At 42.0% G+C, this 15,268-nt stretch overlaps 1 protein-coding gene across 1 annotated transcript in view; it reads right to left on the minus strand.

Moving 5' to 3' along the window:
* Sdccag8 (SHH signaling and ciliogenesis regulator SDCCAG8) overlaps positions 1-15,268 on the minus strand; it is a 194,145-nt gene that overhangs the window by 61,711 nt on the left and 117,166 nt on the right. The window contains exons 14-15 of the mRNA XM_038348697.1: positions 7,426-7,553; positions 5,273-5,381 (exon numbers count right to left, since the gene is read on the minus strand). Of these exons, the coding sequence (XP_038204625.1) occupies positions 5,273-5,381; positions 7,426-7,553 (237 nt within the window). The remainder of the gene's footprint in view (positions 1-5,272; positions 5,382-7,425; positions 7,554-15,268) is intronic.

Raw genomic sequence — 15,268 nt, forward strand, 5'->3', positions numbered from 1 at the left:
ACTCTGTATAAAACCCATCTTGAGATTATCTCAAATCCCCAAGGCAGTAAAGGCTTATTCCTTTCCCTGTGAGGAAATGTGCAGTCTAAGGAGTTGTCTAAGGCTAGCAATGGGGAGTGGTCAGTCCTGCATGTGGGTCTCTTAACCTGTGTGTCCAGCTCTGCTACCCACAATGCAATGCTCATGTTCATCCTCTTTTCTTTGCCTCTTTCACTTTTTGCTGTAACTTATTTATAGACATATGTACAGAGGAGAACTTATTTCAGCACGTAAGTAAAATAATGCATATTAAGCCTTGAAAAGTGTGCCTGGCTTTTGAAGTGTTAATGCCCTTTTAAAAGAATCATCAAAATTTAATTGTGTACAAAGTTATAGTTATTTTATTACTACAATAGTTCAAAGTTGGAGATGTCATAAACATCCAATGAGTACAAACAAACACATGATTTGATTACGACTTGTTTCTGGTGTATCCACTGAGAAACATGTTCATTAATGAGACAGGTAGACAGCAGCTGTAGACCTGCACAGACCGCATGAGACTATCATGATATATGCTGCTGTAATGACACATTCACACACAATGAAAAATGACAGGAAACATGTCAAAAATAACAGTGATTTTTGTGAGATAGCAATGCCACAGGAAAATGTTTCCCTAATTTTCTTTATGATTCCCTACAGAGAGATGTCTTCAGTAACACAAAAACATGGATGCTATTCTATTTTCAAGTACAGACTGCTGTAATACGTGCTATTGTAACAACAATCTTTCCTGCCTTGTATACGTTTCCCCCTTTATTTATAATGGCAAAGTGCCTACCAGCTTCTGTCAGACAATCCAGTTTCGCTATATGTATACATACATCATTCTTTATTTGGATAGAGCTGACAATATAGTCATACAACTGGTGGCTTGCACAGTGAAAAGAGAAAACAGAAAGCCACATTTACCCTACTGCCATGTTAAAGGGAAAGCGACTCTAATTCATTTTCATGGAAATGTAGGTAATCTCTGGCTTTCAGAAGCATGAACTTTTCCTGCATTTTATGAGGCAGCTATAGAGCATAATTGCATTTGCATGAATGGAAGACATTTTACTAGTATAATTCAGATTATAATGATAATTGCTTTTAAAGGAAAAAAATATGACACCTTAATTTTTTTATTCTTTTGGATTCTGGTTTGACTTTTGCTAACAATTAACAGAAGGTCAGTGTCAGGCTCCTTTTGTAGAATGCAATCTTTGTAGCAGCCCAACCTAACAACATCTGAACATGCAAGGGAAAAAAAAAATAATTCAACCGGGTGTGTGTTCTTTTACTTCAATTAAACTCGCACAGTTGGATACCTACTGCTGCCAAAACAGTAATATAATTTATACACTATAGTCCACATCGTAAAACTACACTAAAGTCATTTAACAATATTTATAACACCATAAAATACAGTGTTAAAATATATGAACTGCAATATGTACCAAAATTATAAAATTTGTTTCTCATCATCAGTGATTAAAACCAGGATCATTACTCTAGCCTCAATGCTCACAACCCTGGTGACAGATTAGGATTCAAATCTTAATGATCAATTTACAATTAACAAGATAGAAGTGAAACAAATTAAACCAACCATTATATATAACGAGACCCCATGGACTCCCATTGTTCCTCTTAATTACAAAACGCAAGTCACAGACACACAATGGACAGTGTAGACATCAGTCCACAGGCCTAGCAACCCCCGAGTGACGATAACAAGAAAATGAGGGGAAGATCACAGACCCGGCTCTGCGCTCACTCCTGTCCTCCCGCATGCACGGAGGGAGAGGGTGAGACCTAGAGCAAAGTGCGCTCCGTCTCCAACACGTGGGGCTCTGCCAGCCTGGGCACAGGCTCCTCAGCAGCCAGCGCACAGCACTGCCTTCGTCTTCCCAGACCAGGTTTTCGATCATAATGCAAACCGTGCCTCAAACATTTTAATGTGGATTTTTCCAAATGTCTAGGGAGAGAGAATACTTACTTCTCTTTGATAAAGAAAATAAATTTCAGGAAGATATTTAAGTATATCTATCTACCTCCCTCAACAACCTCAGAACTATGTAAGTTCTCAATATACTAGGGGAGGGAGGGAGTAGTTAAAGTTTATACTTCAACTAAAACCAGTCAGAATGTCAGCCTGGTGCCAATTAAAAACAAAACGGAATTAATTCTCCTGCCTCGTGGTCAAAAACAAGCTACAAAAGATGTAAAGTATGAACCAGGATTTGAGTCTTCATTTTAATTGAGACATGTCATTCATATCCCCTGCGGTTCAGGCACAGTGTAGGGTATACACACACCCTGCTCTGGCTGCGGAGGCTTCCGAAACAGACGCAGTTGTCATTGTAATAATGCGATGTACAGTTTACTGGGCAGGGGGGACATGCATCACACACACACACACACACACACACACACACACACGCACGCACGCACGCACGCACACACGCACGCACACTTTCCACAATTTCGGCACATTTTCCGAGAGCAGCCATGCAGCAGGCTGGGTAGAGAGGCAGGATGCATGGGAATGGAGAGCCCAGACTGTCGGCTTCTCAATCACTACTCATGGGCTCTAGTCAAACGCCTAGATCTGTAAGCGAAAAAGCCTATTTTCAATGCTGAGCCCATTTGTTTAGTGTGGCATTCTGAATAACACAAAATGCTTACAGAAATTTTAGCAAGGAAAGGGGGAAATATTTTCATTAAAATTTTTACTACTGTACTTCGAGAAAAACTGGAACCAAAATTACTACATGGATTAAACAATTATTCTGGAGACTGAGTTTCCACAATGAGAGAACTTTAGAAGCTAAGATGCCTTAAAGGCCAGCAGAACTTATTTATCCCCAAAGTCAGCTCAGAGCGCATGAAAGCATGCCCTGAAGTGATAGGTCTTACTACATTATTATTCTTATTTTAAAAGAAACATTGAGTCTTTGGGGCTTTATAGCTGGTTTCACAGCAGAAGGTAACATCAAAGTGTAATGTCAAACAAATGGGCAGAAAAGAGGGGGTGAAAATGTCCTAATTCCTTAGATATTGGGGGAGAAATGAGGTGGGCCTGATGAGAAAACAAAGGGCTTCAGACACACAGCCTTCAAAACAACTTATTTCATCTACTGTTCGGTGTGGCACATAAATGGTTTCCAAACAGAACAATTTATTGATGTTCACTCCTTGCAAGGCCTTAGCTTTGAATGAACTCGGGAAGTTCCATGGGTTAGAACCTGGCATCAGAACCTCACCTACAAGTCATTAGCTCCAGCCTTTCCAAGTTGGTTCTGTTTGGCCCTACAGATATTTTCATTGCAAACAGACTTTGCCCATTAGAAAATGTTACTTAGGTCGTGCCAAGTTACAGAGTCTGTGCTGTGACAGCAGCCCCCATACCTTACTACAGGGTAGCAAGCACTGTACCGGGGGCTTACAGCTGCCTTCCCCAGCTGCGGGTTCTTCAGCAGCTCGGCCAATCACAGACAGAAATGCTGGGTCTGTACTGAACACGGGCATTGTCCTGTGGTTATTTTGTACCCAGTACAGTTTAGCAACGAATCACATAGTATTTGCATTGTATTAGGGCACTATCGGTAATCTAGAGATAATTTCAAATATATGGGAGAGGGGAGAGGGCTCAGGGTGTTGTTCAGTGTTGGACTACTAGCCTGGCATGTGTTAGGCCCTGGGTTCCATTTTTAATACCACAAAAATATGAAATAGCATAAAAATAAAATCTGTGGGAGTATTTAAGCAGGTTCCATGTACCTTCTATGTTGTTTATGTTAAGAAGGTGAGCATCTGTCATCTGTGAATTCTGGTATGGTATCAGTCCTGCAGCCAACACCCTGAGTTTGTGTGACAGTACACAGCATGGATGCTGACCATTCCTGTCATTAAATAAATTAAATCCCACAACCATCCTGTAGCATGACTTCAGAAGTACTTTCATAGCTACCAGAGCTAAGGTTTAGGGAGATGGGGCAACAAGACTGCATACACAGCAAAGGGACCGACAAACTCAGATTCAAGATTCAAGTCCAGGTCTTCCTGAATCCCAGAGAGTTCCTTCCTGCACACTGCCTGTCACCCACAAAGGAACAGGCTGGCACCAGAAATCAGACCAGCATGTGGAGGGTAGCACCACACCTGCTTTTTCTATTCATTTATCATTCACTCAATAACTATGCATTGGGTGCCATCTATGTGTCAGATATGAAGGAACACTATCACTGTACAAAGCAGCAGTTGGGCTGAGAGATGCTGAGGTTCGACTTCACGAGTCTTGTGCCAGTTATGACTGATTAATTTAAAGAAGGAAAATAAGAGCCCAGGGACACAGCGCACGTTAGCCCTGGCTCGCAGTTTAGCTACTGCATCCCATGAGTGTCTACTACTTTCCTCAGGGATTTAAAGGTTCACGTCTCCTTCCTAGCCTTTCCACCAATTACTACTGTAACTGAGCATCCTCTTCTCTCTTTGCTTCTCTTTAGGAGACAGATTCTTGCTATGATGCCTAGGCTGGCCTAGAACTCCTGGGCTCAGGAAACCATTCTGCCTTAGCCTGCGAGTAGTTGAGACTGCAGGTGCACGCCACTATAGCCAGCAAGCCGGAACCTCCATTAATAGAATGTATAACTATCAGCATGGATGAAAAAGACTCTAGACATTGGTAACAGCAATACCTAGGCCAAAACTCCTACCCACAAGCTACTCAAACAATTATGCTTTTAATCTGTAAGAAGCTAATTACTGTCTTATGCTGCTGCCTGCTGCGACAGTTAACTATGTATCATTCCAAGCACCTTTGCCTCCTCAATGTCCCCAACAATTAGCATTAAAGACAGCTTTTGTATGCTTCCAAAGAAGTGTAGAAATTGATTAAAATGGATTACCTATATCAACATAAGATTGTAAAACTGCTTGGCCTATTTGTATTCTTTGTTATGGTAATGGTTCTTTTGGCCTTTGTTCCTGAACTTTCATGATTTTAAATTCTAAACATTACAAAAGCCAAGTAAGCAAGTAGCTAGTGGGTGGGGCAGGAGAGGACTGCTGGTTCCTGTGCACGGGAGTGTTGTCTAGATGAAGTCGCAGAAATATAACTGACATCAACAGATGACTAATGTTAGTGGTAGATTACAGCATACAAAAATGCAATTTTAAGGCTACATTTTAGTTATCAAATAAATGGAATTCTGAGACTATTCTATAATGTTGCCCGCTCACCTACCTGCTCTTCTGCGAGATTTTCTCCAGCTTCCTGGCTAGCGTGCGGCACTCCTCTTTTAGCTTTGTCAGAAATGCATTCTGGGAGGTCAGCAACGAATACTGCTCATTTTCTAGAAACAACAATAACCCCACCAATATAAGATGTTTGTGCCTTTGCTCTGCAGTCTTCCAGTGCCCACCCAGTGCTAAGGGCTTCATATCCCTACACCCTAACTAGAGCCACCAGATCACTGCCAGTGTCCTACGTGAACGGGCTTAGCGGGTGGGACACGGTGCCTTGAGAGACATTTATTTTCACAATATACCCAGAATAATTTTGATCACATCAGCTTGTGTAACATTTTAGCATGCTCATAAACTGTCAAATATCTCAAGTGAAGTCATAAATGCTTATATCTTTGAAGTATGCAAGATATTATATTTTTATTTTGACAATTTTACTATAAACAGTGTCAAAAATTCTCACAACCAGATAATTCGAAACTGAAGCCGAGGAATTCTGTTACACTAGAGTTGGTGCTCCATGGTTCTTATATTTTATGCCCTTGGAGCCTGCATTTCTCTAGTTTATGAGGTGAAATCACACAACTGTCCTTAAAAACTTGATCATACTTTAATAGTATGTGTTTCAACAGAGCTCTGGCTCAGGACTGAAGAGAATGTGATTTGTGTGTATTTGCAAAATAAAAGATTTTAAAGATGATTTTAACAATTAAAACCTTACCCAACTCTCAGATTCTGCCCAAGACTCTTGGACCAGGGCCAAACGACAATTTCCCCTATGAATTCCTCTTTGTGTTTTAGTTAAAAAAAAAAAATCCACAAACTCTGGAGAATTTTCATTTCTTCAGCTAAATGCTGAGAAGAAACTCTCTGCATGAGGCATCATGATAGCTGCCTTTATAAGAAAAATAAATCATTTAATAAGTAAATAAATTATCAATGAACAGAGTATCCATTTGTTACCAATAGGTGGAATCATTTTACCATACCATTAAATGTAATATGTATTAAATCTTGTGAAATTCTTCTGTAAGTAATTTTTTCCTTTTCAGCTAATAGTTGGTTAAAAAAAAAAAAAAGCACATAGCATACAAAGCACAATAAATCAAGACACTAAAATTAAGCAACATTTACTTTTTGGAAGAGACAGGATCAATTAAACTTTTGTTTTAATGGCACAATCAGCGTGGAGTATGTGGTGTGGAATTATAATTATAATGACTGACACTGTCTTGTTTTGACTAACACTGTCTGTGAACACACAACTCAAAAGCGAAAGGAACCACATAACGCTCTGGCTGCACACATCAAACTGCCTATTTTCAAAGTGCATTTTACTTTCAAATTAAAGGTAAAGAGTTACTGGCCAACTCAGACTGCAGAGCAGTGCCCGCCTGATGAAAGATGGTGGTTTTCAGCCAAGCTGCCAGCTGTGGTCAGGGCCTGGTATGAGTGGATTTCAACAGCAGTTGTGAGAAGCTGAAGAATGCGGAGGATTAAGCATCACTCTCGGCTGCATTGGGGGAGGTGGGGAAATCATACAAATGCTAAAAATGTTCGAAGCTGCAAAGATTAAATAAAGGAACATATCAATTTGGAGCCACTGAATTACATCCAGCTGCGACAGTGAATTAAGAACCGATTAATGGCTAAAGCTTTTCTCCAGTTTGGATGCTGCAGCAAACTCATTAGGCTTTTAGAGGAGCTATAATGTGTGTACTGTGGGAACTGTTCAGTGCTATTCAGGAGACTCTAACTGTAAGCTCAGAGCATTTCCCGCAGAGCTTCTGATGCTATTTTCTTTATATAACATGTGTGCCTGAAAACCCAGCCAAAAACAAGCCCTTTGTTTTTCTACTTTGTTGTGGTCGCTCTCAGCTTTACGTTTCTTGAACACAGGTAAATAAACTCATAATCCAGATGGTGCAACAGATGTGAGAGCAGCACTCTGAAATCAACAGACAGTGGGCAATACTCTCCATTTTCTCTTTTAAACGCTAACTAATATGTAATTCGGAATCTCCGGTGTAGTTAGCATCTGCTCCCTTCGGCCAGCCAAAGGTTACAGGTGTTCCTGATGTCATTTCACAGTAAGGCGTGGGCCTGGCTTGTGAGCAAGTGCCCAGGCTCTAATCTCCCCCTGCCACCCACCAGTTTGGTCGTGCTGGGCCTCCATTTGCTGTATCTTCTGTGTCAGCTCCTGCTCTCTCTGCTGGGCCTGAAGGGCTTGGGCCTTTGCTTCGTTGCTAAAGCTTTGCTGAATGCTATCTTTTTCCAGTCTGCAAAACAGAGAGACAGACAGAGGCGTAATCTGCAGGTGCACAGACCTCCATGATGGCTGCAGAGACCACAGACATCAGGCAGGTAAGTAGACTGAAGCAGCAGAGGCTAATCTTCCTCCAGTCTCCCGGCTCTGCTGAAGAGACCATCCACAGAACTACACAGTGTACCACAAGTGCCAGAAATCCAGACGGACGAAAGGGCCAAGCTTTAAAAATTAAAACAAAATCATAACAACAAAACACTTGTATTTTGCAGCCTGTTTTTGTGTGTGTGTGTATGTGTGTGTAGGTGTGAAGGTTAGGGGATACCGTGCGGGAGTTGGTTTGCTGGTTTCTCCTTTAGGCATGTGGGCCCTGGGGCCTGGACTCAGGCTCTAAGACGTTCTTCTCATAAGCACTTACACCCCCTGGGCCATCCCGCCAGCCTTGTGTTTTGCACCTTCAGAGCACACACACACTTCTGTTGTTCTATCTTTTCTGTCTTGTACTATCATTAATCGTTCGTCTTCTGAATGCTCACTAGTTCCTAAGATTGTGAAGTTCTAGGAAGAACGTGATATAGTTCTTAGTTTATGCGAAATTTATTTTATAACTAAGCCTTGTAGACTACTTCTGGTTTTCTTCCAAGATGTACGAAATAACTTCAGATACACTGGCAGGGACTGGGGATGAGGGCCGGAACCACATGCCTGCTTTCATTAAGCTCGTTCATGCACTAGGCTGCACTCTGTGAAAGGGACAGAAATGTGAGCATGAACTACTTCCCTTGTCACTCCATACTAAGACGTCCCTTTGGGTCATGCTGACGGCACTGGAGGACAAAGACAACAACCTATCAGTGGCTCTCTTTAAAAGAGAATTTCCACTTCTTGTGTTTTGTTGAGACTGGTCTCACAAAGGCAGGGTGGGCCTCCAACTTGCTTTGCGGCTGAGGAATACCTTGGATTGATGCTCCTCTTTCTACCACGTGAGTACTGGATTACACACACGTACCATCGTACCCAGTTTGTGAAGTCTGGACACGGACCCCAGAGTCTGGTGCGTGTTAGGACTCTACCTACTTAGCTACGCCCCCATCCAGAGAGGAGTTTCCTAAACATGTCAAGCCCGAGCAAGGGCAAGGCCCTTGTCGTCCCAACACTGTATGCATGTTGCAAATCATGTTGGAAACCCTTGCTGGTGGGTTCTTCAAGCTCTATGAGATGCAACGTGAGGGTTTCCTTCAATTAAGTGACTCAGTTATTCCAAACTCCTGATCTCCTCGTGGGCATTTCTCATCCATGCTGCTTTAGTTTACTAATCGAGATATTTACTGCCTAGCCTTTGCCAAACTAAAAATAAACAATTCCATAAAGCTATCACCACCAGTCTATGTACCGCTGTGGAACTTCAATTCACTGGCTTCTAATTATACGGCAACATAAGGAAAGCCTGTACTGAGATTGGTCAATGCATGTGGTAATGTTGTGGTGTAAAGCCCCAGAATGAAAATACACCCACACCTCACTCAAATGGAATCATCAGGGGTCCATGCTAAATGTGAAATAAGGTCCCTTCTGGTACTTCTAACAACAACACCCCCCTGGATGCGGTCCAAGGTCTTGTCTCACACTCAGTTCCAAACTAGTATATCGCAACAAATGGATCGTCAGACGAGGCTACTTCTGCCTCCCCCTTCACACCACGTATTTTCTGGCTAAGGATCATTGCACATGTTCTTCCTCTTCTTGGAATGCCCTGGGCCACCCACCCAACCCCCTACACGATGCACACTAGCCCTCTTGGGCAAACCTCAAAATCCTGCCTTTCTTTCTCCGGTCTCTCCGAAATCAACTCTTCAGCCCTGGATGCCCTTAGTATGTGCTGTGTCCATCTTATAGTGATGCCACGCATTTGCTACCGGTTTACATGTCTTCTCCTTTGTAATCTTTAACTCTCTTTACCCTAACCCAGCTCTGTGCTCTGCTCATGGAAAATGGGCAGTGCATATTAAATGACTGTTCTTTCTTATGCCCTGCCTAGTTGTGGGGCTGGGGGGGAGGGGTGGTGGAGGGGAGAGGAAGGCAAAAGAGGGATAAGTCTTTAGGTGAAACCGGAGTCCTCTGTAACTAGGCAAGACTTTCTCAGACTTGTTAGAACAGAGTGTCCAGCTGGATCAACCTCGATAGCATTGCATGATATAAAGCCTGTGGCTGATGTAGGAAGATTCTGCATTCTTTCAGTGAGCAGCCATGTCCAAATCTGAGCACTAGCTAGAGTCTAAGACAGAGGCTCAAGTGTGCAAATGAGATCACTATAAGACTCTCCGTTCCACGTGTATCTGAGAGAGAAAGGGGAGCATTATTCATAAAGCCAGAAGCAGAACAGAGATTGCGCAAAGCAAGCATGGATTTACGGTTCCCAGTTGACAAATGACGGCACTCAGCATTGAGAACTGCCAGTAAGTGGCATTCTGAACTGACTGCAGAAGGGACATGGGCTGAGTTCTCCTCATAAAGCTGCACAAAAGACCTCTCGCCACAACTGCCGATCTCCTCGAGAGGATATGCATGCTATTTTCCACGGGAATGCACGTGGCACGTGGCTGTTTTCCTGCCTCCTTCCCGCCTGGTCAGCCCTCTTCTTGTTCCTCTCCCCTATAAGTCCTTTCTGATTAGGTCAGCTTCTCGTGAACTCTTAGAACATCAGATATGAAAGGAAATCGTATTCTCTTTCATGTAATGTTTTCATTTTAGAGTTAATAACAGCAAAATACAGTCCATTTAAAAAACCCTGAGGGCCATAAACAATTTGAAATCCACTCATAAGTTACACAGTGAATAATTTTAATGCATAGGTAGGAATAAAACTATCTTTGCTCAAGGAAACCTATTTTATAACACTGTAGAAATAATGTAATAGTGGACATGAACAATTAGTAAAAATCACTCAGGTATCCAAGGAAAAGACTGAAGAATTCAAATGACCAACTAAATATTTATCATATTTGTGGAAGACATTATACTAGGCATTGTATCTAGTGAAAATAAACCAGGTTTAGTGGGCCTCGATTCCAGAAGGGATTTCAAACTGGACAAAGATAAGCAATAGGTTGATGGTATAACAGTGAGAATAAGGTATAAAGAGGAAGGCTACCAAGGTGTGGAAAGCTGTGAGACCAACTGGCCTAGTAGCTTTGTTACCTCCTAAAGACAGCTCAAGCAGAATCCCCCCCCCCGCCCCCCCGCCCCGTAGGTTTTCTCACTGTGGTTCTCTCAGTTACTCTGGCCGAATTAAACAAAGCAGCTACTTAACCCTATTATGCAAATAAGAACACAAATAGTAATGTTAAAAAATTATATTCAAGGTGGCTAAAAACTGGAAACAGCCTAAATGCCCATTACCTGCTATATGAATCAGCTGTGTGGGATAGCCTAGCCAGAGAAAACCTAGAAACCCAGCAAGAACGGGAGGAGCTATGGTACACACAACACCTGGATGGACCCTAAAGCAGTATGCTTAGAGGAACAGGACACCAAGGCCATATTTATAATCTGTGTACTTAGCACTCCAGACTAGTAACCCTAGGCAACAGGGTTGACAGGGGAACGGTGTGAGTGAAGTTCTGGGCTGACAGAAAAGGGTCTGGGTCACGGATGTGACAGCTCGAACACTGTATGTACTTCCTACAACACATTAACTACAGTTAGTTGATGTAGGTGTGTCTTCTATCTGATGATTTCATTGGTTAATTAATAAAGAAAACTGCTTGGCCTAATAGGTTAGAAAATAGGTGGGTGGAGTAGACAGAACAGGAAGAAGGAAGTGAGGTAGATGGCTCAGACAATTGCCCTGCCTCTGCAGCCAGATGCGATGGAGCAAGCCACCAGGTCAGACATGCTGAATCTTCCCCGGTAAGACACCACTCATGGTGTTACAAAGATTATTAGATATGGGTTAGTCAAGATGTGAGAAAGAGGCTGAAAATAATGGGCCAGGCAGTGTTTAAAAGAATATAATTTGCGTGTTGTTATTTCGGGTTTTAAGCTAGCCGGTGGCCGAGAGCAGGGCGGTGGGAAGCCGCCCGCAGCTCCTCACTACAGTTAGTGACTTTTGCCATTTGTGTCAGCTCATGGCTATGGCTCCAGGACAGCAATGGTTGAGACCAGCTTGGACTATATTATGAGTCCTTGTCTCAAGAAAATTTAACTTTTATTGTATTTAAATTCAGCTCAATAAATCTAACTTGTAAAAAGAGCGAACATGGGTAAGAAAAGGAACCCTTCGCTCTTCAAGTTCCCGACAGCAGCTGGGATCTACAGGCCATGCCCACGCTTTCGTCGTCTTTTCTGTCTGTGTGTGTGTGTGGGGGGGGGGGGGTAGAGTTGCAGTACTTAGTCCCAGTTGGCCTGAAACTATCTGTGTAGACTAGGCTGCCCTCAAACTCAGAGAAATCCACCCGCCTTGCCTTCCAAGTGCTAGGATTAAAGGTGTGCGCTACTACTTCAGGAATTTTTTGTTTTTAATAAAAGAGAATAAAAAGGAGTGAACAGGTACTAGGAAGGCTTTAAAAATAAGTCAAGTTGCCCAGTGTGCTGTTGCACACCTTTAATTTCAGCACTCAGGAGGCAGAGAAAGGTTAATTTCTGTGAGTTCAGGGCCAGCCTGGTCTACATAGAGAGTTCCAGGATAGCCAAAGCTAGATAGAGAGAGCCTATCTCTAGACAAAACAAAAACAACAAAAATATCTAAGTATACAATTATTAGACCTCCCCCCTTTTCCAATTACAGTCCTGGCCGACTATATTTTATAAAACCACCAAATTGATACTTATAAATCTGTTTTTCATACTACTCATACTTGCCATTTTACATGTAACAGAACTAAAGTGACCCCTTAGCTCTTCATAAAATAATTGATATTCCTCAAGTTCAACAGTAAGCCTGGGACAGAAGTATTGTATGCCTCCAGTCTACCTATGGACCTAGTGGTGTCACCAATACCATCTGCAGGTGGTGACTAAGGTACCTCTCCCATCCCCCACATCGCTGCACCTTTCCTCTGAGTGGACAAAGGCCGCTATTACACACAATACCCTGGGGATACAAGGTGTTTACTTTTAAAGCGTTATATAGAGCACTTTGTGGTAGTCGGCCCTCTGATTGAAGAAACCTCCAAGAAGCTGGGATTTAGCTTGGTGGAGAACTTGCCTACCGCTTCCTGTCTCTAGCATCTACCACTACCACCATGAGAGAGCATCAGCAGCAACAAGGCAGCAAGACCTACATGTGGACGAGCCAAAAACTATCCTGAAAGGAATGCAGAAAGGAACAGAAGGCAAGAGTTTGGTGCAGGTGGTATTTTGGACACATGATACCCATTTGTCTCAGATTGGTAACACCAGTCTTGATCACTTGGTCTGTACCATTAACATCTTGGAGTAACTGTTCTTGGGGCTGGGGAAGAAATCTCTCCTTTGTAGAGGTAAACTATATCCATTATAGACATTCCACTGCCACCTGTTGTGAACAACCAGAGACACATCACTGGCCTAGTGGCTGGGAATAGAAACACATGATTAACCACATGAGCTGGTATCCTAACGGATGGGGTTGGGTGAGCTTTCTCAGGTTTGGAATTGGTAATCAGAAGATGCTGAGATTATGCAAATATCTCATTGTGTAACAACATTTAACCTGCTAGTTCCACATCCAATGATAATGGCTTTTCCATGGCTCTTTATGTATATTTATTACTGCTACTTAGCTATCATCCTATATAGAAGAATTTCCCTATCTCCTTAATGAGTTTACTGATCTTACTTTGGAGTTCTAGATTCTTAGTGTATTATAAACCATTTGGACTGTTTATTTGAAGATTCACCTCATCCTGGAGCTGGGTAATGGAGGATCTTTCAAACTCAGATCTGTCACTAGGACAAGGCTGTTGCTACTGTGGAGTCACTGCTTATAAGTAAAATATGTAGGAAAAGTCAGGGTACAAAACATACAAGTGTATAAATATTAATACTATTAATACGGATGTAAAATTGTGTGCGCATCATCCATATGAACAAATGTGTGTACATGCATCTGAACATTTCAATTATAATCCAATAACACAGATAGAATCTCATCTCTCCTTTCCATAACTGTAATTTCTGCGCTCAATAGCGAGAAACTTGGCTCCTATTATTTTAAACATATTCGCTGATTTGTTCAAACTTGGAAGCCATGGAAAGTTCCAAAACTGCTAACAACAGAGAAGATATACCAGTTACTAGAATTAAATATTTGCTTACAGTTCTGTTATGCAAATCCTTTTTACTAACACATACATACCACAAAGAAAACTCACAGAACGAAAGACAGAGAATAGCATGTACCTCCTTATTATCTGTGTGGCTGTTGAAAAACAAATGTGTTGTAGGGGAATGGGGCCTCTTGTTTGTCCCGGCCACCCTGCTAGCTTACACCTGAAATAATCACACAGAAACTGTATTCATTTAAACACAGCCTGGCCCATTAGTTTTAGCCTCTTATTGGCTAATTCCTACATCTTGATTCAACCCATTTCTAATAATCTGTATGTCACCATGAGGTCATGGCTTACCAGGAAAGATTTAGCATATCTGGCCTGGCATCTCCATGGTGGCTCTCTCTGCCCTTTTTCCCAATATTCAGTTCTGTTTACTCCGCCTACCTAAGTGCTGCCCTATCAAAAGGCCAAGGCAGTTTCTTTATTCAACCAATGAAAGCAACACATAGACAGAAGAACCTCCTATATCAATCCTGGAGGTCAAATCTAAGGCCAGTTCTTCCTAATTTCCCGGATGTCCTGTATGGGTGGGGCCACTTCTTCTTCCTAGTGCATCTATCTAGTACAAAGAATACAGCAGCCTCTCCAATAATCCAGAAAGGTGTCATGAACACATTTTCTGCCTCAAGTTGGTAAGACTTCTAGGAATAGACTGTATGGAAAGAAAGGAGAGAGAAAGCTGACCTTTGTTTTCTCATGAATGTACCTACAGATCCTTAAATTGTGCCTGATATACTTGTGTAGTCAATAAATATTTAATGGATGAATAAACAGATGGATGAATGAATAACTGCTAAAGGAGTGCTGTAAGGATCCACCCAGATGCACAGGTCCTTTCTTAATGACTAGAAAGGGGGATGAGAAAATTCACACTTTAACTAAGAATTTAATTTTGCTTTATCATTATTATTCAAACTAATAACACAAACCAATCATAACCTTAGCAGATGGCATGGTGTTTCCCATGTTTTGGGATGAACAAAGTAACTGTTGCCAGTGCCTGGCTATTGCCAACAGTGGCTGTATTCTTATATTTTAAGTAAACATCAAAACTATGAGAAAGAATAACCAGGAAAGGCCCTGGGTTCTACAATCTTCCTTCCTCAGTGGCACCCCCATCTTCCCTACAATAAATTACTTTCATTTTCCTTGCTAGAAACTGTGTCAGAACTTTAAGTGTAATGTTGAGATCTGAGCCTCAGATCCAAGCATGAGTCAGTTCTTGGAAAGAAAGCAGAAACCAAAAGGAGGTCAATCTCTTTCAAAGAAATATACACAAAGGAAAGGAAATGTTCAACAGAAACATACATCTCCCTCCAAAAATATACTTACGGCATCTCCAAAACACTTGAGAACTCACCTTCAAGGCGAAGGAGGATGCAGGTACAACTACATAGGGGCCTGCTGATGTCAG

This window comes from Arvicola amphibius, chromosome 12, assembly GCF_903992535.2.
Source record: "Arvicola amphibius chromosome 12, mArvAmp1.2, whole genome shotgun sequence".
NCBI lineage: Eukaryota > Metazoa > Chordata > Mammalia > Rodentia > Cricetidae > Arvicola > Arvicola amphibius.